The sequence below is a fragment of the Lonchura striata genome, chromosome 13 (genome assembly GCF_046129695.1).
Source record: "Lonchura striata isolate bLonStr1 chromosome 13, bLonStr1.mat, whole genome shotgun sequence".
Lineage (NCBI taxonomy): Eukaryota > Metazoa > Chordata > Aves > Passeriformes > Estrildidae > Lonchura > Lonchura striata.
The window spans coordinates 2,898,761-2,922,588 of record NC_134615.1 but is presented as its reverse complement, the minus strand read 5'-3'; the positions used below and the strand labels follow the sequence as shown (position 1 = coordinate 2,922,588).

At 52.0% G+C, this 23,828-nt stretch overlaps 2 protein-coding genes and 1 long non-coding RNA gene across 3 annotated transcripts in view; all 3 read left to right on the top strand.

The window, feature by feature from the left end:
- The window catches only part of LOC144247087 (hydrocephalus-inducing protein homolog), a 261,188-nt gene extending 242,300 nt beyond the window's left edge, over nt 1-18,888 (top strand). Inside the window, exons 24-35 of the mRNA XM_077786425.1 lie at nt 3,258-3,386; nt 5,800-5,977; nt 6,495-6,670; nt 7,970-8,103; nt 9,048-9,184; nt 13,386-13,559; nt 14,649-14,788; nt 14,905-15,351; nt 15,626-15,830; nt 16,324-16,465; nt 17,676-17,847; nt 18,139-18,888. Coding sequence (XP_077642551.1) covers nt 3,258-3,386; nt 5,800-5,977; nt 6,495-6,670; nt 7,970-8,103; nt 9,048-9,184; nt 13,386-13,559; nt 14,649-14,788; nt 14,905-15,351; nt 15,626-15,830; nt 16,324-16,465; nt 17,676-17,847; nt 18,139-18,888 — 2,784 coding nt within the window. The remainder of the gene's footprint in view (nt 1-3,257; nt 3,387-5,799; nt 5,978-6,494; nt 6,671-7,969; nt 8,104-9,047; nt 9,185-13,385; nt 13,560-14,648; nt 14,789-14,904; nt 15,352-15,625; nt 15,831-16,323; nt 16,466-17,675; nt 17,848-18,138) is intronic.
- Nucleotides 9,600-11,795, top strand: LOC144247049 (uncharacterized). Its single transcript, XR_013340744.1, has 4 exons — nt 9,600-9,932; nt 10,020-10,211; nt 10,570-10,722; nt 11,774-11,795. It is a non-coding gene; the product is annotated as an uncharacterized LOC144247049 (long non-coding RNA).
- Nucleotides 18,889-19,104: 216 nt separating the features above from the next.
- On the top strand, nt 19,105-22,037 carry LOC144247048 (uncharacterized). The gene is made up of 4 exons (XM_077786254.1): nt 19,105-19,240; nt 19,646-19,815; nt 20,412-20,531; nt 21,784-22,037. Exons 1-4 carry the CDS (start codon nt 19,145-19,147, stop codon nt 21,974-21,976), a joined length of 579 nt encoding a protein of 192 aa, XP_077642380.1. The 5' UTR covers nt 19,105-19,144; the 3' UTR covers nt 21,977-22,037.
- The last annotated feature ends 1,791 nt before the right edge of the window (nt 22,038-23,828 follow it).

Below are 23,828 nucleotides of genomic sequence, written 5' to 3'. Positions count from 1 at the left end.
GGTCAGGGGCTGCATCCTGACCAGGAGCTGCTTGTGCAGGTGTTCCTCCCTCCTTCCCACTGCAGGTCCCTGTTCATAGTTATGTTGTTTTCCAGATCTGAGCTTTACCTACCTACATTCAAACCTCAACCACCAAAGGAGAAGAGAACCTGTTTGGATTCCTTGGCATCTCAAACAAGACGCTTCAAGATTAGAAATGTGGAGGAGGCAGTCATAGCCCTGAAAGAATCGCAGGGTCTTGCCCAATCTGTAGGAGCAGAGGTAGATTTTCTTGTACACCTAGTGCTTGTGCTGCCTCCCCAGCCTGCCACCAACAAGTCATGCTCGTGCTGACCTCTCTTTTTGCTGCCCTGTTGTCCTGTGCTCTGAAAGTTGGCCAGGCAGCAGGGCCAGTGGCTGGATGTGGGGTGTGTGAGAGGGAGAAATAGGAGAGTTTTTCTTGGAGGAGCACGCTCAGATTCTACAAGCCTGTGTTGAGTGTGGAATTTTTTTGCTTTGTTTTCTTCACAATGTGAGATGAGGCTTTTATCTGTATCATCACGGTAAGACCTCCAGCTTCCTTCCCAGAGCAAGCTGTGATGAGTCCTGATCTCCATGTACCCTTTTCCCAGCCCAGCCAGACTACCTGTTTCCAGGTGTCTGCTCTCACCCAAGAGCTGGTATTACACTGTTGGCCCTGGAGCTGTCTTACAAACTGAGACTTTGCAAAGTGGCCGTCTCTTCCTCCTAGCATAGAAAATGGCTTGTTTTTCAGGTGCCACCACAAACTCGTGCAGGCTATTACACCCCACTAGGGTTGACGGGATTCAGGTGCTCTATGGATGTACCGCACACTTCCCTTGAAGCGCAGGAGGTAAGAGGGAATCCGTCTCACTCATCCATTGCCAGCGTGGCAAGCAGGGCTGTAGCTCCCAGTCCCACTGGTGGCCCCCAGCACTGCACACAGAGGGGCCTCACGTCCCTCCAGGCCCATACAAAGTGCTGCTGAACCAACTGGCTGTTGGAGGGGCTGTGCAGGACATGTTGTAGGACACTCCAGGGACGCTGTGCAGCACCTATAGAGGGCATTGCTCCCCCTGGAACACATCAGGTAGTCCGTAGGAAATTTTTGCAGGACCTTTTGCTGAGGCACCTTGAGAAAGCAGCATTTAAATCAAAAGAGAGGGGAAAAGCCTCAGAAGTCAGATTAGCTGGGCCAGAGTCCTTCCCTGAGCTCCAAGAGCTCTCACTCTGAGTCTTCCCCTTTTCTAAAAGCAGTAAGAAATGCTTTTGAAAGGCATTAAAAAGAACAAGTTGTGCACCAGAGAGAATTTCTGCTGCCAGGAGACATCCCAGTTCACTTTAATGTAATGTGTTAATTCATGCATTGATTCCTGAGTATGGGAGAAGATTTTCCCCATGGTCCCTCCATTGGTCAGTGGCACAGATGCAGGAAGAGATTAGGGTGATTGTGGCCGTGTTTGTGCAGTGGCTACAGCTGCACTTTGGTCCAGGATGCTCTTCTGCACCCATTTCCATGCTCAACACCTCAATCTCTCCTGTCCTCCAGGCTTTCAGTATTGTGCCAGTGTCAGGTGTGCTGCAGCCAGGAGGGAGCCAGCAGGTCTCCTTCACCTTCTTTGGCCACCTCAACGCCATCTCCAGTGTCACGGCGCTGTGCCACGTGGAGGGAGGCCCCACCTACGAGGTGATGGTGACTGGGGAGGCCTCACGTGTCAGCTACTCCCTGAGCCTCCGGGAGATCAACTGCGGCTCTCAGGTACCACACGTGTCCCCTGGTGATACAGCCCACCAGAGCCCAGGCTAGCTCTAGAAACTCTGGTGCTGCCAGGTGTGAGGAACTGCCTTGGTGTGGGGATTTGCCAGAGACAGAATTAGAGCCACATGCTCTGCAGTGCCAGATACAAGCCACAACAGGGACCAGGCGAAGGAGAAAGGAGGAGGCTCTCTGTCTTAAGACTCCACAGGGAAGATGTTATTTCAAGTGAAAGGAGCAATGTAAAAGAGCCCTCCCTGCTGCATGGGTTTTTATACTGTTGCAACTTACGGGGAAGTTGCTAGCAGTTGTCCAGTGGGGAATCTTCAGGGGAGGAGTAAAGGGAATACATCATTTTTTTGGGGTAGGGCAGGGGGAGGAAGGGTAAAGTCACATGGGCCAAAGGGGCATCCAAGTTTAGGGGAATTCCAAAGGGGTGTTGCAGTTGGGGATTGGCCCAGGCTAAGAAGTGGCACAGGTTTGGGAATAAGGGGTTGGGTTGCCTTGACAGGCAGGGAAAAGAGCTGGAACAAGGGGTGGGGAATGGCATGAAAGACAGCATTGAGGCAGGGTACAAATCAGGGATGAACCAACTTGGGGAGAACATGGAGGTGCAACAGAGCAAATTATTTGACAATAAACTAATAAAATAAACAGGAACTGCAACACCCTGGCACAGCTGCCTTGGGACCACGGCCAGCAGGTTCCTGCCCACCTCGGTCCAGGGCTCCCTTCCCTTCCCAGCCTCTTTGTTGGCCCTGGGGCTTGGAAGTACAACCTTTGAGGGACGCATCTGGCATCCAAGCTGGTTTAAAATGGCCATCTCCAACCCTCTCCAAAATGTTGGGAGTGCCTCTTTTTCAGGGTACCTAAGACTGCCTCCTGAGGAAGGCAGGATCCCGGGGGGTGCTCTGAGGGGCATGTTCCCGAGACATCCTTCTGCTGATCCACTCTCAAAGCCTGACCTCCACGAAGATGCTCTTGTCTAAAGCTCTTGCTTAATCCACACAACAGTCAAGGGAAGAAGTTGGGCTTCCAGTCACTGTATTTGGGGAGACTGTCCCAGAATAATCCCCACATCACTCTTTTAACTGAAAGCCCACAGATATTTCCAGCTGCTGGCCCTGTCGGTGTTGCCCTGTGTGCATGTATGTTGCTTGCCAATACTTGCATGCAGGTGCCTTTTCTCCTGCAATGCCTCAGTGCTGTCTCTGTTTCTCCTGGCTGTTGGTGACCCCTCAGAGTGCAGAGGGCCCGTGTCCCCTGGTTCATTTATTGCTGCCCCTCACACGGTTGTTACCACACCACTGTGTGCTGCCAGAGCTCCCTGGTCCTGTGCAAGTGCCCTGTGTCTGGGGGTTCCCCGGGTTCCCAAGTGCCCTTATCTCCTCCCTGGTCCCTGCTCCCATGATGTGTCTGCTTCCAAGGCCAGGAGAGAGGAAGGAGATTCCCAGCAGCAGGCCTGAGTCTGTAACTTCCTGCTCCTGTGCCTTCTCTCCAGATATTTAATGAAATTGGTCACAGCACGGTCACCCTGGTGAACACTGGCAAGATTGAATTCATCTGGACCCTAAATCCCAGCGCTGCAGGCGAGCATCTGCCTGGTGTGTTTCTGGTCAATCCCACCACTGTAAGTAGCACAAGTGACTGACCCCAGCCCTGTGCCAGGTGGCCCAGGAGAGTGTTAAAAGGAAAAAAGAGGGTGGGGGGAAGGGGGAAAAAAGTCAGAGGGGAAAACCCCAAACCCAGCCATGAGAGAGACAGAGCTGTAAGCAATTTCTGCCGGGGGCAGAGGAGATCAAACAAGAGCTGTCCTGATAAGACTCCCCCAGGCCTTGGCTGATGGGGGCTCTGCTGTCACAGGGCAGACACTGGCAGGAGGCACAAGTGTGTTGGTCACTGTTCTGCTGTAAGGGAAGTAGAGGAGAATTCTTTTTGATAGATTTCTCAGATGAAAATAAGGCACAAACGCAGCAAGTGTTATATCTGAAAACTGATTATTGATAAAGAAAGGGTATGGTCCCGACCAGAAGGGGATAGAAAAGAGAGCAGGGAGAGAAAATGAGCAACAGAGACAGCAACAGAGGACAGGGACGGAGCGCTACCGCCAGAGTGCTGGGCCGCTCTGTTGGGTCCTGCTCGGCAGATGGAGGAAGTGTGCTGCCAGCAGCACCGAGCGTGCGGTGCAGGGGCTCCATCTGCAGCGGCAGCAGGAGCGGCTGTCCCGGGGCTGCGGCCGGGCCGGGCTCAGCAGCTGCGGCTTGGCACCGGGCACCGGGCACTGGGCACTTGTCTCCGGGCACTTGTCACCGGGCACTTGTCACCGGGCACTTGTCACCGGGCACTTGTCACGGTCGGGGCGCGGCGGCTGCTCCCTCGGAGAGGCAGCGGAGCACTGGGTTGCCGTGGCGAGCGGGGAAGCGGCGACAGCAGCGTAGACAGACGGGGAAGAGATGGCTCTGCAGGGAGCCGGACCCTCCAGGTGCTCTCAGCCCAACAAAAAAACAAAAAATGGTGGGGAAAACCTGGCAGTGTTAACTGCTTCGATATGGTAAGATTCCTCCCATAACTCAGCCCTTTTAGGAAGATGGTCAAACGGGCAAAGTTGTTAAAAGATTGGTCAGACAGGCAAAAATTTCCTGGGCTTTGGGGTCTGCCTGCCTCCACGGGGGAGGTCTCTTGCAGCCCCCTAGACAAAGCCTGCCTGCATTGTCTCCCAGCAATCTCCTTTACACGTGGGATGTGTTAAGGCTCTCAGCACATCTACAGCCCCTATAGTAATTTTTCACCCCACATCAGAACGTGTATTTATAACATATGTTGTGGCATAATTAAAAGTGCAATTGGTTGCTCACAGTCACTCTGGGGACTCCCAACGGCTGAGATCTCGGGTTGTGTTGGCACTGGAGTGTTTCTGAGGGTCACCTTACCGTGCCTGTGTGATCACATATCCCTTAAGTAGGCTTGCTGGTCTCTGCCTCCTCCAGCTTTGTTGCTGTGCAGCGGCTTTTTGGGCCAGGGAGCAGCAGGGCTGGAAGAGCGGGGAGAAAAATTAACAGCATCCCACTGCTGTCCAAGCTTCTCAGTCCTGCCTGGATGCCTTTGAGGCGAAGCAGCACTCCTGCCTTTGTCCCTCCTTGCAGTGGGAAGAGGAAGCAAATTGCTTTCCCATTTCTTCATGCCTGTCTCCTACAAGGGAGGAGAGGAGCTGCTGGCCCTGCTCAGTGCGGGGACTTCCCCAGTGGCAGCAGAAGAGCCTTTTTTGATGAGGTGGGCTCTTGCTGGCAGAGGGCAAACCCCATTAGCAGCAGAGCTGTGCTCACATCAGGCTGTGCTGGGGCTGCAGCCTTATGAGCCCTGGGGAGGACACACGGCACCCTAGGGTCAGAGGCTCGACTTTTTGGGCACAAGGAAGGTAGAAGGTGTGAGAAACGAAGGCCACTCCTTAGTTAAAATTTAAAGAAAATTTAATAAGAGACAGTAGGGGACAAAGTCAACAAAGGAGAAGTAACAGCGCTGGGTGTTTGGCTTGGGTGCTTAGGCACAGCCAGAGGCACCCAGGCAACACAGCAACACCCCTTATATACCCTGGGTATTGCATCAGCCTAATCCATATCTACAAATGCTTGTACATATTGAAATATTTTAACATAGTTCCTCCTCTGTCCTGCCTTTTTGGAGCATGTGCAGATGTCCTGGTCCCAGTCATTTGTTACCTTTCAGCACATTCAACAGGTTTCCATTCCTTCACTGGTTAAACGTTATTATTACAAGAGCTCTTCACTAATATTTATATCACAACACAACATTCACATTTAAAGAACTCTAAACCTTAGCAAAACTTCTTTTACAAAAGTCAACATTATAAAACGCATGGTATTTATTCTAACAGTTGCGAAAGCCAACACTGTAATGTATTTGTCACAAAGGTGATGTGGTCTGATGGCTTCTTCTAGATGAGAACCTGTCTCCTCAGCCTGTCTGTCCCCTGAGCCATCCCCATCACTCTGATGCATTCCCTCCCTCTTCTCCTGTCCCTGCAGGGCTCCATTGCACCTGGTGAGAAGCAAGTGCTGAAATTCTCCTACGTGCCAGGATTACCAGGAGCCTTCAAGAGGACTTACCAGCTTAAAGTGGGTGACCTGGACCCAGAAAATATCCTCCTGAAAGGAGAAGCGTCCTGTCCCATGATCAGCGTGAACCTGCCCTGGAACATCACAGGTGGGCACTGCCTGTCTGGCCCCAGGAAGGGCTCCTCTGGTTTTGTTCCCTACCATATGCCCGTAGGGCAGTTCATGCTCACCTCTACCGAGCCTGGAGGGCTGCAGGACTCCCAGACTAAGTCAAGCCCCCTGGTTGCTTCATGAGTCTTGAGCAGAGGATGCCGTGTGGGCTTTGTCCCGGGAACCAACCTGCAGAGCTTGCCAGCACATCTGGCAGGGTCCTGAAGGATGATGGCTAGACTGAAGGGCTTGGGAAAGCTGTAAGAGAGGCTGGCAGGGCTTCTGGCAGGGTTGGAATTCTGTGACGTTGCAGGGGATGAGATGCTCCTTGGGGGGTGGGAGATGGGTGGGAGCAAACATGAGGATTCAGAGAGCAGCAGCAGCATCCACTTCCCATAGATTGTTTCAGGGATTTCTTTTTGGAAGAAACCAGTGTTGGGAGGCAGGGACTTCCCAGCTGAAATGGGACTGGCACTTTGCCCACACTTCTCTTTGTGGATATTTTCTTCCTTCAGGAAATGAAAAACATGAGAAGCCACTGAAACAGCTTGTAAAACCCCTGCATCAGTACAGTCGGAGGAGTATATCAGCTGTTCGGAAGAAGTCTCAGACCCTGATGACTGAGACCTTGAAGACTCTGAATCCAAAGACTCGGGACCTGAAGCCCCGTTATCTTGGCTCTGGCACTGTAGTAAGAACAGCTACAGCCTTGTTTGGCACATGCGACCCTCCCCATGTCACCTGAGCCCCTTGCAGCCCACAGCAGCTCCCTGCTGCACCTGGGACCTCCCTGCCCACTTACAACCATTTGTCACCTCAGCATTGCCCTTAGGGCTGCCACTCTGCTCATGGCCTCTTCTGGGGCTGCAACAGCTCTACCCCAGGGAGAGATCAAAGGATGGAGTTCAGATGGTGCTCTGAAGGAAATGCAGGTCATTTCTGGGGAGTTTCTTGGTCCCGACCCAAGCCCTGCTAGATTTACAGACCTGAACAGCGGCTGCCTGATTGTGCCCTGGGGCTGTGCTGGTGGTGCTCATTTCCAAGAGGCACCAGCTTCATTCTGGTTCCTTTTCAAAGCAGTTTTTGTCCAAGCTGCCTTGGTACTAGCTGTGGGCAGGCAAGCACCTGGAGCTGTGGAAGGTTCCTGGCTGGTCTGTCTGCCTGTGGCCACAGGGCAGGTGTCGGTGGGGTGGTGCCTTCCCGAGAGCGAGCTCTCTGGTCAGTGCGGATAGCTCCCACAAACCACCAGATGCTCTGAGGGCTAGATGTGGTAATAATGGCAGACCAGTAAAAGGGAGAGAGGCTTGCTGCTTGAGGGTCCAACTCTGTTTATTGGAGGGTCCAGGCGAAGCGAGGTAAAGAGATCAGGTAGCAGGGTGGCAGGTTGAAGGGGCTCAGAGGCAGCAAGCCCTGAGTGAAGGAGGGTCCAGGGTATATAACTGGGAAAGGATAGGCGGGGTAACTGTGGAAAGAAACCAGCCAGAGAAAGGGTAATGGGAGGAGCAGGGATGGGGTGATTGGAAAGCAACCAATGGAGGAACAAGGGATGAATGACAAGTAATAGGGACCAATGAATGAACACAGAACATTGAACTTTCTGGAACAGGGGATTGAACTACAACTTGATGGACAGAACAGTATTTGCATCTGAAACAAGGAACTATGGGAAAAAGGTTCATTCTCTCTCCCTAAACTACACAGTTGTTTCCTCCCAAGGCATTTCTGCCTCATAACTTCCCATCCAACATCCTATATCTGCCTGACCAGATCAGTTTTCCTAACAGTGTCTGGGCAGGCAAAGATGCTGGAGTTGTGTCCCTGGAGATGAGGTCCTGGCTAAGAGAGCAGGAGGTGTCACAGACACTGAGCAGCCAGCCAGGAGGACCCCCACACCCCCTCTCAACAAGAGCAGGGAGGGATCCTTTCTCAGGTGCAAGCTGGGCCTTGGGAAGGACCTTTGCTAATCGGCCACTGTCTTCCCTTTCCTTAGCCAAGCTCTCAGCTACAGATAGACACGATGAGGACGCTGATAGAGAAGGCTGATCTGGAGCTGCAGCAAAAGCTCACATACTATCCCCCGAAGAGCAGGTTCCCTGACAAGGAGCTGTGCCAGAGTCTTGTCAAGTGAGTAGGGACTCCCATCCCCAGGTGCCCCATGGGGAACACCCAGCCATGTCCCCTTCTCCTGAGAGCTCCTTGTGTCTGCAGAGCTGGGAATAGCCTGGACTTCAGAAAGGGTCTGGTCCCGGTGGCTGTGACACGCTACATGGGAACAGCAGAGTGTTCTCCCTTCCCCAGCACCACGCTGAGCTTTGGACTGCTCAGCTCCCCACAGGTGTTGGGGTTCTGTCCCTAGAGCTGGGGGACCCAGTGCAGACCTTCAAGCCCTTCCAGACAGCATAAATTCTGTTCCTGCTGATTAGCTCTGAAAGAGACAGCTCCCAGCTGATGTCTTGGTGCCAACTAACAGAGCACACTGAACAAAAGGAGAAGGGAACTGCACATGTCAGCAAATCCTTTAAAACCCAAAATCAGATGGCTTGAACCCTGGTGGGGTGGCAGGGCTTATCCAGGTAACTTGGTCCCTCTCTTTGCACCATCGTGATGCAGCACAAGCACAGGAGGCTTCAATTCAGGAAGAAGATGCTCTGCAGAACAGATCATGTGATCTGGTTGCAGAGCAATGAAGATTTCCTGTGGAGGCAAATCTTGTTCCTAGGCCCCAAAGCAATGTCAGGCTCAGGCTATATACCAGGCTAGGCAGTTTCATTGAGACCAGTGGAGACCCAGTGTACTCACACTGGCTTTTCATGGCAGAGCAGCTGTGGCCAGTGTCCATTTTAAACTAATTTTATTTTCAGGTACCATTAGAAGTTGATAAAACCTAGGACCTGCACTCCTCCTGACTTCCCAAAGTCATTGCCAGGTGGTCAGGCCATGGGTTTCATGGGCTTGAGCTGAGTTTTTACAGCAGTGAATAGAGAAATAGCCACTGTCTTTGTATCCTCCATCCACTTGGATGTGTAGCCAGGCTGTGGTTTAAGGACTGTCCTTACTCCTCCTTGCAGAGTTGAGCTGCCCGAGTATGTCCTGGACATGGGCCCTGTCCATAAGGGTCACATTGAGAGAAGCACTCTGGAGATCACCAACCCAGGGCAGATCCCAGTGTCCTTCCAGGTTGATGTATCTGTCCTGCCAGACACAGGTAAGCGTGTAGAGACACTTCATGAAGCTTGCAGGAGGTGTCTCAGACAGATTAGCTTAAGCCACTGAACCTGGGGAGGTTTCTGAGCTTTTTCTTCTCAGTGGCCCTGCTGGGAGCTTTAGAGGCAGAACTCTCATGCCCAGGGACTTGGTCTGCCTTGTGACTGCCCAAATGCTTCTGTGCAGGGGCCAGATGGGCTCATCACCCTGGTCACCTCTCAGCATCTTCTGCCCTTGGCTCCCACGAGCAGCAAGTTTCTTTGGGCACTCTATGGGCTAGTTTTGTCAACCAGTGGGGTCTGCTGTGTTTTGGAAGTGCTTTGTTTGGAGTTCACACTGTCGCAGCTCCTGTATTCAGCCTTTATTGAGGAAACAGCCTGTGAGATCCTCTGGTGGATCAAAAGAGGCTTCCAAAAGAGGCCTTGAGGCAAGGCTGCACTTCCATCACACAGTGGCTCACTGCATCTGAGGTGTGTTCAGTGCAGTCTGAAGTTTTTGTCCAGGTCACAGCACAGTGTGGGGCTTTCCCCAGACCTCTCAGCCAGGACACCTGTAAGGCCTTAACATGCTTATGACACATTTTGTGTTTCTCATGCATCTCAGCTGCTCTGTTTTCACCTCTTCAAGGTTTCAGTGTGGACCTGGACCAGGTGCAGGGCCTGGCCCCCAACCACACCGTGGTGCTTGAAGTGCGCTTTGAAAGTGCCCACCAGCCCCAGGGTGACGTGGATGTGCTGCTGCCCATAGAGGTACCACAGCTCTTGGGGCAGCCAGCAGGCTGGGCACAGCAGCAGATGTCACTTGGACCCTCCACTGAATTCTCTGTCCTTCTCCAGGTGACAAAAGGCCCCACATATAACATCCGCCTCCATGCCACCGTGTCTGAACTGTCGCTCGAACTCTCCAAGAACAGACTGCACTTCTCTGACATCCTCATTGGGCAGTGCCAGGTTGAGACCATCCAACTCCACAACTGGTTCCGAGTACCCTGCAAATGGTTCATTACTGGCACCAAGCCTGTTCTGAAGGTAAAGCACAGGCGACATTGAACATGTAACTTCTTGGTTGTGTTTTCTTTCTGTCTCTTGCCCTTTCTGCTCCTGTGGCTGCCTGAGCATTTGGATCTACAGTGCATTTGAGGAAGCTTCTGAGGGTCTGGATCCAGGCTGGTTTGCCTGGACCTGTTCCATTAGCTGATGCTTTGCTTTTCTGCCATCTTTGCCCATTCCTCCTCCTCTGACGACAGTAGTTCCCTATCTGCCTGCCCTGTCTACAGGTTTGAATTCCAGCTCTAGGCTTTGGGGCCACACTTGCTTTGGGTGTGGGTGCACCATATCAGTGTCTCAGAGCATGAGAAGACCTCACACAATTGATTTCTGTGCCCAGAACAATCACCTCAAATACACGACACCAGCCGTACCTCAGAAGCAGCAGGCGCTGGAGGATGAGCCCTGTCCCTTTGAAGTGAAGCCCTCCAAAGGAATCCTTGGTGCAGGAAAGTGGCGGAACTTGCAGATCCGGTTTACACCCAAGGAAGAGGTGAGATTGGCAGGTGTCAGCCCAGGAGGCCTGTCAGGGCTGTCTGGAAATGAGGGCTTGGTGCAGAGGGTGTGGTATGAGCTCTGCCTTCACAGGGAGCTTTCTGCCAGGCCCATACTCAGCGTGGCTCAGTTCACCCCACAGAGCATTCCCATGAGATGTGCTTTGAAATGCCCACAGGGACCTTGCACAGAGAGCATCAGGGCTGCCTCTCAGCATATGGGGGCAATGTGCCCAACTCTCCTCAGCCTCCCCCTTGCCTGGCTGTATTTGCAGCTGCAACACTCAGTACAGAGCAGCTGCCCACTTGCAGAGGATAATCCTGGAATGGCCAGTCAAGGCTCATCCTGCTGCAGGACTGACAGACAAAACAGCCACCACACACCTTCCTGGGCATGGTGGGACAGTCACCTGTAGTGGTGTGCTGCCAGCAGTGCCTGGGGCTCTGGCCTGCCTGTACATTCCCATGCATCTGGGGATTCAACTTAAAGGATGGAGCATTCCCAAAAGTAGTTTGCCTGTGGCCGCTGGGTCTTGGAAACTGGTAGTGTGTAACAGCATGGACACAAGTGCTTCTGTGCTCACAAACAGTCCCAGGGATCTTTTAATTGCTCAAGAGATGTAACCATCTTTTGTCTGGCTTGGACCAGAGCCAAACACTAAGCAGAGATGATGACCCTTATTTCTGGCCAGTGAGAGCTGATTTGCCTCTCTCCTGGAGCTGATGTTTGCCTGATGCAGCAGTGCCAGGACAGTGTCTGGACACTGTAACCCCGAGGGCCCTTCCCATGAGCATTGCACTCCTGCATGACTAGGGGAAAATGTCTGACAGTCCATTGTACATGCATCTGCTACCAAATACCCAGATACAGTGCACACCAGGATTCATCCCAGTTACTCAGACCAGGACACAGATGCTGTAGTCCCTAGCAGAAGTAAATATATGGTTTCCATTCACCTTGGAGGGACTGATAACACCCTGGCCTTGGGGCAAGAGTTGTATTTGGGGTCCTGTCACCTGGATGAGTTTTCTCCACTTTTCTCTTTTCAGAGGTCTTACAGGAATGAGCTGGAGTTAAACATTTGTGGGAGCAGCAATCACTTAAAGCTGCACCTCTCAGGACAAGGTCTGGAGCCACGGTTGGAGTTCAACCCCCCAGCACTAAAGATGGGATGGGTGCTGGTGGACAGCGATGGGGTGGAGGCCACAGCAGTGGTGAGGAACCCATGCGACTTCCCCATTGAGTTTTGCTCCCTGGATTTTGATGAGCAGTACCTTGAGGAGAAGAAGGTGAGAAGGCAGGTCTGGTCCCCATGTACGTGCTGCCCAAGCTTCACAGCACTCCAGCATTCCCAGGCTTGTGCCGGGGAGATGGAGGCAATCCCCAGGGCAAAGGCAACTCTGCTGACATGCCTTGGGAGGACTTAAATAGTTTTTGTTGTTGGGAGGAAGGGAGAAGACAGAAATCAGGTTTGTTGAGTCTGTGTGATCAAAAGGCAAGAAAAGGAATCTTGTGTGTGGTTTCTCTTCCCTACACACACAGATCCTGCGGATGGCAGTGGGGTCTGAGTATCAAAAGAGCTTTTTAATGCCTCCATGTGCTGTGGGTAAGACTCTGCCTCCACAGGTGCTAAAAGACCATGAAACAGAGAAGAGAACAAAGGCCCAGCAGGCAGAGCTCAAGGCCAGGACTAAGACCAAGGCCAGGACTGAGGCTGAGGCCAAGGGCAAGGCAGCACCAGGTCAGAAAAACAGTGAGGGTTTGGCGGTGTCTTTTGACTGTGGTTACAGCTGGGACTCCAGTCCATACACCCGGAACTCTCTGTCACCTTGCTCTCCAGGGAAAGTCCATGCTTTTAGCAGCTGTCTGTTCCCCAGATGGCAGAGGAGCTCTTGGGTGAAGGGCTGTGGCATCCTCTACCAACCCTGTGTGTAGCCAAAGCAAACTCCTATCTGCCTGCCACAGACTGGGGAAATAATCAGGATATTCCCTTGTGTCCCTTAGCCACAAAGACTAGGATTGTATGAGTTCTTCAGCCAGTAGGACCAAGTCTAATATCAGTGGCTCTTTGATATTTGCACCTTCCTAGCAACAAAAGAACAAGAACATGTTGCTTTCACCAAGTTTCCTTTCCTGGGATCTGAGGGGATGGGGAGGATGGTGAGGATCAAAGGTAGGCCGGAGGCTGACCTGGTTTTGCACTGCAGCACATCACAGGACTCTCACGTTCTGTCCTGAGTCCATGGTGAAAGGGACTGGCAGTCCTGTCTCTCGGGCTGTCATGCGCCACCTGAGCATTGATGCATCTTCAGAGAGGCAGCCCAGAGGGATTGTTGTCATCATCCATGGGCCACCCCGGGCAGGTACGTCAGCTGCAGCCCAGGGCTGCAGGGAGAGGGCGGGCAGGAGGAACGTATCCTGGTGGGCCATGGTGCTTAAGGCAAAGTCCTCAGCTGAACAGGAAGTGGAGATGATCCTCTTGGCTCTAGAATTCAGAGCTTGTACCCACGCTCTAGCTGCCTCCCCCATGGCCTCTCCTGGAGGGACACTTGATTTCCCACTGCCCTTTTAACTTTGAAATCTTGTTGGAGATTTTTCCAGGGCCTGTCCCTGCAATGCCTCCTGTGCCAGTGTCACCAAGCATCCTCCTCTCTCTCTCAGGAAAGACGGAGATAGCAGCAGGCTTGTGTCAGTACTATGATGCTGCTTACATATCCATTGACACCGTGGTGAAAGAGGCCATGGCCAACGATGGGAGCCCAGCAGGGCTCAGTGCCCGGGAGCTCTGCACCAACGCTGCCATGGAGCCAAAAGGCAAAGATAAAGGTAATGCTGGTAAGGAGAAATGCTGGACCCAGAGCTTGAGAACCCCACCTTGAATGTCCACTTCTGCTTACTCAGAGCAGCAGTTTTGCAGTCCTTGAGTCTCTTAGGGAACATGGCTGAAGTGCATCTCTGGCTTGTCTAAAAAAAAAAAAAAATCAGTTTTAAGGGCTCAGTCAGAGGTTCTTCTATAGCCCCTTTTGCTGCCATTCTTGGCATGTGGTTGTTTTTCTAGGGGTGGTGAAGCACACCTGTCTCTTTCCCAAGTATTTTATATTTCCTCAAAGCTGAATTGAGCTTGCTCCTCGTGGGCAGCAGTTCTGCCCTGCACTTTAACAAAGAAAAGTCTTCTGAAGTGGCTCATTAAGCCACAGGAAGACTGACTGTGAGTGTAACCTTGCAAGTGAGAGGAAGGGAAGGACAGCCTCCCAGAGGAATTTCTAATGAGAGACATGCTCCAGATGAGCTCTTCTCTCCAGAGATTTACCTTTGGCCACTGTCAGGTTACACAGCTCGTTGGGTGTTCTCCATGTGAGACTGGAGACTTTCATGAAACTTCCTGGGCACTTGGTACCCTGAGCTCTGCAGGGTGAGGCCAAACCTGGCTCGGTGCAGGGGGAAGTTTTGCACTGCTCAGTGTTGAACCTGGCTGGGTTGGGAGCTGGTGGGAAAGAAAAGAATCTGGGTCCCAGCCGGACTTTTCCCATAGGAGGATTTAGCTTCAGTGGAGACAGGTGATGCAAGTGGGGCAGGGCTGCAGGTCTCCACAGGAGAATGCTGGATGGGTGCAGTGTATGGAAAAATTACTCCTGGAGGACGAATCTTTGGTTTGATCTGCAGGGGAACTGCTGTGCAAGCAGCGTCACCTGTGTGCACAGTTGTTAGGAGGGACATAGTGCTGACTTTAAAATCAAGTATGGGATGGTGTGCTTTACCTGCTGGTAAGAAAAGCAGGGAAGGAGGTGCTTCTGGGAAACAGTGCTCCCAGTGCCCAGCAGACTGGGGAAAAAGTGCCATGTTCCTTCCCAGGGTTGTGCCTGTTGTAGGGAAAGGTGCCTGCTTGCTTTCAAAGCCCCTCTGAACCATCTGTCCCCTGTGCAGGTAAAAAGCCTCACCTCACTGCTCAGACCAAGAATAAACAAGCCCCTGGGGAAAAAATCAACAAGAAGGATGCCAGAGGCAAGAACCCTCCGGCACAAAAGAAGGTGCCAGCCAGCAAACCCAACATAAAGGACACCAAGGTAAACATGATCTGCCCTGTTTGATGCCTGGGACCTTTGCATTGTCTTTGAGATGAGCAGGGGCTGCTTACAGTGGAGGCTCTGTGCCAGCCACGGCCTGGTATGTGGGTCCATAGTGCCACGACTTGGGCTGGGAATGTGCTCTGGCAGACAGCTCCACTGCTTCTCAGTGGTTTGCTGGCAAAGTGCAGTCCTGGCTAGTGTGGCTGCAGGCAGTGAACAAAGTGCTGGGAGGCTGCACTGGGGGCTTGCAATCTTGGGTGTCTGCTGGCCAAGGGATGGGCCCTCCAGGACCATCCCCTGGAGCCCCCAGCCTGCACTGCAGGGCTGTTCTAGTTTGCACTAGGGAGGAACCCCAGCTCCAAGCCCAGCAGTGGGAGTTGTTCAGGGCTTTCCACCGTGGTTTCTTTTCCTTACAATGGTCCACATTGCAGTTCACAGTTTCCACTGCTCCTGCGCCGCAGCAGCTGAACATCACCAGCAGTGGTGGGGAAGAGCTGAACTTCTTGAGCTGTGTGCTGCCCAAGGACCTGCTGGTGGACATCCTCAGTGAGAGGCTGAAGGTGTGTGGGGTGGGGGAAAAGGAGACATTCCTGCTCCAGAGAGACAGCACTGGGGTACAACTCGGAGAGGGAGGAGGAGGAGGAGGATGCTGGACTGTGTGCAGGGAGCCCTGGGGGAAGCTGCAGCTGCCCTTATTGGCAGAGCCCACGGACAGGTCCAAGCTGCTCTTAGCTACTGCACTTGGAACAAGGATGGCTGGTGACATCTGGGTTTGCGGTGCAGCTGCAAGCCCCCTGTGTGCAATGGCTGACTTACTCTTCCCTTTATTCACAGGGTAAAGACTGCTACAAGGGAGTGGTCTTTGATGGCTTGGAGACCCTCTTTGCAAGCAGCCTGGAATCTTCTTTGCTCTGTGTACTCAGAGCTGTCAAGAATTGTCATCATATTTACATGGTGAACCTGCATCAGGATTATGCTTCTTGGAAAGCCAAGGAGGAAGCTGAAAGAAAGAGGAAGAAAGCTCAAACAGAGAAGGAAGGTGAGATATCTCCTCTCAAATTATCTCTCTGAAGCCCTCAACCATATCTCTGTGTATCTGGATTTGCAGCAGAGCTTGTAAGAAATGTTTTTATTAATCTTTTTACCTTCTGCCTCAGTGTAACCAGCACTCCTGTTAATCTTTTTACCTTCTGCCTCAGTGTAACCAGCACTCATCTCAGAGCTGCAGGAGATCTGAGGTTTAAAGACTCACCTTAATCTCTAACATTAAATCTTGGGCACAAGTGCCAGCTGCTGTAGCTCAGTGACAACCAACTGTCCTCAGCCTTGGTGCACTTAAGCCAGGCAAAGCCCAAGAACCACACTGCCCGGCCATAGTTTGGGGGATTGTCTGAATTTTGGAGCAGGGATATGAGCTCCCCAATATCTCCTGGTATGATAGGCTGGGTCAGGAAAGGCTGTGAATCCTTGCAGCTGACACAGAGCATCCAGCTCTGCTTGCAGTCACTCACGGTTTCTCCTCTGGTTTAAAGAACTGCAGCAGAAAAAAGCTATTCAGAGGAACAGAGAACATGTCTTGCAAATGGATGAGGATGAGTATGACACCCTCCCTGAGGAGAAGAAAGCAGAAGTGGATAAAATAATACCGGAAACGAAGACTATACAGATGGAGGGGTGAGTAAGCCGTCCATGGGTTACTGCTCAGGGTCCCTTGAGGGTTTCCAAGGACTCTGAGCTCAGAGGTATTTGATAGCAAAGGCCAGAAGCAACACAAGGATGGCCACTCTCTTAGCTCCCTGGCTCCCAAGAGAGGAAGCACCTTCTTCTGTTGAGCTAGAACATCATCTTCTCTATTTTAGTGGTGAGCCCTCCTGGCTTAGATGCTACCTGCAGGGAGCTGGGCTCTGGGCTTGCCTTGGCACTGCCTGTAGAAGTCTCTTCAAGTCCATGATGTTGATTTATGCCTTCTTTATCATCTCCCTTCACCAAAATGGTGGGATTGTGCTATGGGCAGGTGTGGGGCACAGGGTCCTGGTCCTGCCACAGATGAAGTCCTTGCAATGCTGAGCTGCCAAGGTTCTCCTTATGGTGGGACACCACCCATAAAAGCTCACGTCCTTTAGGCTCCCCTTCTGCTGCAGCAGTAGGCAAGCTCTGCTCCAGCAAGGCAGCCCAGCTCAGGACTCACAGGAAAATTGTGGAGCTGGGAGTGGAGGCTGCTTGAAGCAAGCCTGTGTATCAGGGCTCCTTTCAGCCCAGGCTGAAGTTGGTTTCATGGCGAGGTGACAGACAAAGCTGCTTCAAATTGTTTGCATGGCAGATAGCACTGGTTTGCTTGGTCACAGCTGATTCCAGCAGGAAACCTGGCTGACAGGAGCCTGTCTTGCAGGAGAGGATTCCTGCAGCCTTTGCTTTCTGACTGATAGGATTATTCACATGAAGGGGCAGGCTGTGCCCAGGGAGAAGGGGGCTGAATGAGCGGAGGATGAATTGTAGGAGGGATAAGCAGATGTTAGCAATCTGTGTTCTGCTTTAAACTGGGAAATCAAGAGACAAAGAGCGTTTTCAGGCATCAGCACAGAGAGCTGGTGGATCAGCCTTTGGCATTGGGCTGGAGGTGTCTGGGTGTGCCTTAAGAGGGAGGTTGCAGTCGAGACTTTACGATGGCAAGGCGTAGGTTTGGCTGGTCCTGGAGGTCCTCTTCCACCATGGCACTCACTTGGGATGTTCCCAACCTCTGTGGGTTGAGGAAAATCCACAGAAATGGTCTCATGATTCTGCCTGGCCTCAGGGTCAAGGAATGAATTGCAGGGCCAGCCAGGACTAGTGAGCCCAAGTTTCTGGTGGTGACTCTCCGCGATGTTTTCTATTTTGTTTGCTGAAGGGAGCTGAAGGAGGTGGCTCAAAAGCTTGAGAAGGAGGCAAAAGACTTAGGGGAGGAAGAGAGGCAGAAGGAGGAAGAGAAGCAGAAGAAGGAAAATATACATATCTCCGTGGGGAAGCAGCCTGAAAAACCACAGAAGGAAGCCAAAGCCCCAGAGAAGAAGGAAACCAAAGCCCCAGAGAAGAAGGAAACAAAAATCCTAGAGAAGAAAACCAAATACCCAGAGAAGGAAACAAAAATCCCAGAGAAAAAAGAAACCAAAACCTCAGAGAGGAAGGAAACCAAAATCCCAGAGAGGAAGGAAACCAAAATCCCAGAGAAGAAAGAAACCAAAGCCCAAGAGAGGAAGGAAACCAAAGCCCCAGAAGAGAAGGAAACAAAAATCTCAGAGAAAAAGGAAACCACAGCCTCAGAGAAGGGGGACTCCAAAGCCCCAGAGAAGAGGGACTCCAAAGCCCCACAGAAAAGGGGAACCAAAACCTCTGGGAAGGAGGAAACCAAAGCCCCAGAGAAGGGGGAAGCCAATATCCTAGGGGACCCAGCTGAGATGGAGAACTTGATCCTGAGGTTTCAGATCTACGAGTCGTCACAGCAGAACATCGCAGAGGTTTTCTCCTCCTGGGACAGAGTTCAGGGTACTATGCAGTTACCTATGATCCAAAAGGGAAACAAGTCCCAGCCTTCAGGTGAAAACAAAGGTCTAAAGAAAACCAGTAAGCCTCAGGAGAAGGTGAAGAAGCCTGAACGTGAACGTGTAGGCCAAAGGAGTCTTCAGTCATCTCAGCTGGGGATGCAAAGTGAAGCTGCAGAAGGGGCAGTCAGTGACAAGCATGTTGGGGTGCCATGCCTGGACATCCAGGTCTCAGATCCTAAGGCCATGATCAGGGAGATCCTGAGGGATGGGAAGCTGCCAACGGAAGACCAGGTAAAACCCTGCAAGGCTGAGATCTTGATCTTGCCGTGGTGGTGGGCCCTGGAGCATTGTGTCCCCCAGGTGATAATGGCACAGAGCCTTGTCCAGGCCCCTGATGATGTTCCACAATGGCTCTGTACCATCTGTGTGGATGGGGAGGTTATCACCATCCCTCAGATGGGCAGGAAGTATGAGTGCTTTGTGTACAAGTGTCCCATCTGTTCAGAGTTTCCCAGCCCGGAAATCATTATAAACAGTCCCAAGACAGGGCAGCTCATAGTCATTGTTTTCTTCCGCTGAGTCACTTGGGAGAGGTTTCTCTCCTGGTCCCACTTGTAGCTCTTGATTCTGCTCTGGAGCTTGCTCACCCCACTGGGCATAGCAAAGCACTTATACTTCATATAAGTCAAAAAACCCATTGCCAAAAGCCCAGTGCCTTTGAAGAAGGATGGAGGAGACAGAAGTATAAGCAGGATTTTCTCTTCTGATTTAGATGCTGCAACATCTGGGACTGCGTCCCGACGGCCCTCCCCTTGCCCCTGCTGCTGTGCTCTCCATGGTCAAGTACCCAGAGGAGCGGCTGGGCCGGGCAGAGCGTGTGGAGCCCTTCACCATTGTGGCACCGCGAGGTGCTGCTGTGGAAGACAATCTGGTGGGTGCTCCAGTGGTGCCAGGGCAGGGACCAGGCTGGATGGGGGCATGGGGGACAGGTTGGATGGAAAGAGCATTGTGGAGAGGTAGTGAAGATGTGACGGGGCCTCGTGTCTGCAGGTCTCCTTTCTGTCAGGGATGGGACAAAAAAGACAGCTCTGTGGAGACAGAGCAGTTCTGTAAGACAAGAGGTAAAAAATCACTTAAAACCATCAACTTGCTTTGAGGAGAGTCCTGAGTTTGAAGGAGTGTCCTAGGCAAAACACCAATAAGGAAGACCAAGTCCATGGGCAGGTGGACTGACTTATTTATTCTCTCTTCTGTTGGTGAACAAACCCTCATTTTGCTTTCCAGGATGGGGATGTCTCAGGGCTCACCTCTCCCTCCCTTTTCTCTCTCCCCTTAGGCCAAGGCCCCAAATGTGAAGGGCAGTTCTGCTGAGGGCCAACCAAAGACAGGTACAGCAGCCAGCAGAGACAGCTCTCTAAAGGAGAAGCAGAGAAGTCCCCAGGATTCCTCTGCAACAAGGTCCAAAAGTATGCTGGAAAGTGCCTCAAACCCCACAGAATTCCTCAGGTGAGGCGCACAGGAGGAAGTGATGCCTCTGCTTCTTTGGTCCTCTGGCCAAACAAGGCCCATCATCCCCAGCTCCACAGTGACCCTGTGCCAGTGCCTCCACGGGATGGCGAGTGCACCCTCCTTGTTTCGTTTGCTCCTCAGCAATGTCTGAAGGCTCCTCTTTAATTGACAGGCTGAAACGGTACCGGTGGCTAGTGCCTGCCCACGGTGAGGTGAAACTGAAGGTCCACTTCTCCACCAAAAAGCCAGGGAAATTTGAGCAGACACTGAGGTTTGAGCTCGTGCAGACAAAGCACCCGTACGAGCTGCCCTGCTGTGGCACCGGCCTGTACCCCAGCATCAGCCAGGACCCACGGTAAGGCTGGCCCCTGGCAGCCCCCACAGCACAGCTGCCCCTGAACTCACAGCCAGGGCTGACCCCTGGGGCTTCTGCCTGGGCAGATCGTGCTGCCTGAGGTCACCCAGCACCTCCTCCTGTGCTGGAGCTGGCAAGGCAGATGGTGCCTCAGCCACCAGGAAGGGTTTTGGCTTTCTGACTACATTTCCTACTTGGAGCATCTCATAGCTCCTCCTTCCCCACTTTCTCTGCCCAGGCTGGTGTTTCCACAGTGGAGGGAGACCATGGAGGCAGATGACATCATCTTCAAGGAATATGTTGAGAGCACAAAGCAATTCCATTTTGGACCGCTGCTGTGTGGGAAATCAAGAGACTGGTATGTGCTCCCTGCTGGGTTTTGCACTTTTGTGGACACACCTAGGGAGAACAGGCTGTCCTGGTGGCACAATCCAGGGCAGTCCCCAGCAGAGTCCTGGGAGACACATGGGTTTGAAGGACCACAGATGTGTGAACTTGAGCAGATAAGAGGCAAATGAGCCTTGGAGGAGCTGCTCTGCCTGCCCAGTGGGTGCCTTGGTGGCCGCCTTGGTGGCCAGAGCCACAAGCTGCTGCCAGTCCAAAAGTGATTTGGGGGCAACTTCTGTCCCCCTCCACATCTCAGCTTCACCCCTTAGAAAATGAACTTTATGGTGATTTTTTGAAATGCTTTGAGCTCTGCAAGTAGCCTGATCAAGCAAGTATTCTGTAGATGGTTTTGTAAACCTTTTATTAATCTGGAATTATTAATAAGATTTTATGGTTGACCTGCCAATGGGTATCAGGAGGAACGTACAGCAGGAATTACATTTTCCTGTAAAAACGTTGCATCCTCACTGCTGGATAAAGTTTGCCTAAACACACTGTCATTGAAGCTATTGTGTATTTCTACTTTTACTGTCACTCTTTTTTTTCCAGTAATATTTCAGGTCTTGTCTCCATAGGAACTCTGGAGGGCTAAGTCTATTTTGACAGCCCAAGGAAATGAAATCAAAATAGTTTAAAATAGCAGACAATCATTAGCCAGATTGATGGATGGTCTGGGATTTGTGTTTGCTTCTTTTACCCTTTCACTCCAAAGTCATTTCCACACCTGAGAGAAGGGTCATTTGTTATATTTTTGCATTTCTCTTGAAAATTGATGCTTTATATTTCTTTCTCAGACTTTGAGCTAACCCATGAAATTCAAACCAGTTTCATGACTTTGATGAAAAAGATTAGCTAAACTCTTTTTCCAAAAGCCTTTCTTTATACCCTGCAGGGAAGGCACACCAAGAAAGAAGGGGAAAGAACCCATGTGCCTGGTGCACTGTTATTTTTCTGGGCACCTTTGAATTTGCATTGTATCAAAAACTCTCAAAGTGGCCTGAGCATCATCAGGCTTCTGGGCTGGAGGCACCAAGTCTGGGGGAAGGCATCAGAGTAAGGCAAGGCTGAGCACACAGCCATGCCCCTGACTGGGATCCATTTCCCTCACTTGTTTGTTAGAGTAGGGTCTTCCAGCACTGCTTCCTCAGGTGCACACGGTGCTCTCCTCTGTGTGTGACAAGGGCAGCAGTCTGCTCTGCAGCCTTTTCCCCTTTTGTGGACAGGTACAAGTGCCAGAACTGTCCCAGCAACTCGGAGAAAATAACCATCCTCAACAACTCCCCCATGAACATAGAGGTCCAGTTCTCCTTTGAGAATGCTGGGAAAGCAGCGACGTTCCACTTGGACTCTCACAGGATGGCGCTGAAACCAAAGGAGAAGCAGGTAGGAGAAGGGCAGGCAGAGCAGGCACTGTAGAAGTGCCCAGGGGCTGCTCTTCCTGCTCACACACAGAGCTCTTTCAATTTCTTCTTGTGGGGCCGTGTCCAGGAGCTGACCATTTGGGCATACCCCACTTCCCCTGGCTTCCTGCAAGACAAACTCATCTGCAGCATTGGGAAGAACCCGGAGCCAGTGGTCTTCAGCCTGTGCTGCCATGGGGTGCACGTGAAGCTGGAGGTCAGCCCCCTGGAGCTGTCTTTTGACAAGCTGCTTCTGCACAGGTCAGTCATCCCACAAGCACTCCAAAACCTGTGACAAAGAGAAAACATTTGACCCTGGTTTCCAGGGCATGGATGGAGCTGCTCCAAGTTGCATTCAGCGGCCAGGCTGGTGTCACCATCCGGCAGCTGACACCAAGTGCCTTCCTGTCTCTGCAGGACTGACAACAGGACCTTGGTCCTGAGAAACAACACCCTGCTGCCCGTGGCCTGGCAGCTCAGTGGGCTGGATGACCTTGCTGAGGACTTCTCCTTGTCACGAGATAACGGCACCATTGATCCCTGCTCAGAGTTTGAAGTGACAGTGCATTTCAAGGCCGGGCAGCCTGGCAGCATTGAGAAGAGCCTCCAATTAGAGGTGAGAGGGGCTGTGCCCTGCCTGGCAGAGCGGGGCACAGTGAGCAGCTGTGTGCTGCTAGGGACAGAGCCAGGAAGAGCTGCACCTGACAGACACAAGGGTGCTGTGACCCCAGCTTCTGCCTCTGCACAGCGTTTGCCAGAATGTGCAGTGCGTCCACATCCCCCCAGATAACCAGACACTGCATCCTGAGCCTGTACCACAACCACCTTGTCCCTGTGAGTGGTTGAAGGTTGCTGTGTGGTTGTACAGACTGCAGCGTGATCTCTACATTCCTCCTGGACGTTCTCTGAAGCTCTTGCATAGTGCAACAAACTCTCCCCCTGGGATTTTGTTCCCCGTGGATTAGGGACTGCATTTCAGAGAGGGTGCTAGGTGATTGGAGAAGGTTGTCAATGCCACCTGCTCTGAGACACCTCACACTTCTTGTGGTTGTTCTTACATCTCTGTGCCTCTCAAGGATGCTTTAGCAGCAACATTCCCTGCTGTGGGAGTGCAGAGTTGGGCTGACAGGGTTTTTTACTGCAGCAGAATCCCACTGGGGCAGCCCATGAGATAAACAGCAAAGCTTGGGAGTCCTCCAATGCTTGTGAAGCCAGGGAGGCCGTAGGGGAAGCAGCCAGCAGAGACAAGGATTGTCAGGCTGTCTACCAAAAGAATAATTAATGAACAGTGTCTGTTTCTTGCTGCCTTAGGTTTCAGATACAGAAAACATCCTGGGGATTGTTCAGACTGAAAACATCAAAATCTCTGCAGAAGTCTATGACATTCCTCTGAGCATCGACATCCCTGAAGGTCAGTGGATGCCTCCCAAACAAAGCAGTCCAGGTGCACTGCATTACCTTGGGAGGTGGGCAACCAAAGCACGATGGGATGGGATGGGATGGGATGGGATGGGATGGGATGGGATGGGATGGGATGGGATGGGATGGGATGGGATGGGATGGGATGGGATGCAAGGATGGCATGGACACATAAAGCACGTACCCTGCAAGGTGCATGGAATAAAGCATTGTCAGCGCACTGACAGCCTTAACTCTCTCCCCTCTGAACTCTGAAGTGTGCAGCTTCATGTGCAGATTGGATTTTGGGGCTTTGAAAGAACAGTGATGTAAACAGGCAGTTGCAACTCCCACAGGCTCAGCACAGCATATAAAGCAATTGGATTTGTGTTTGGAAGCGAGGAAATGGCAGACAAGCTCCTTAGGTACTAAGCCTGCAGATATTTTGAGTGGGAAGAGAAAGGGTAGAC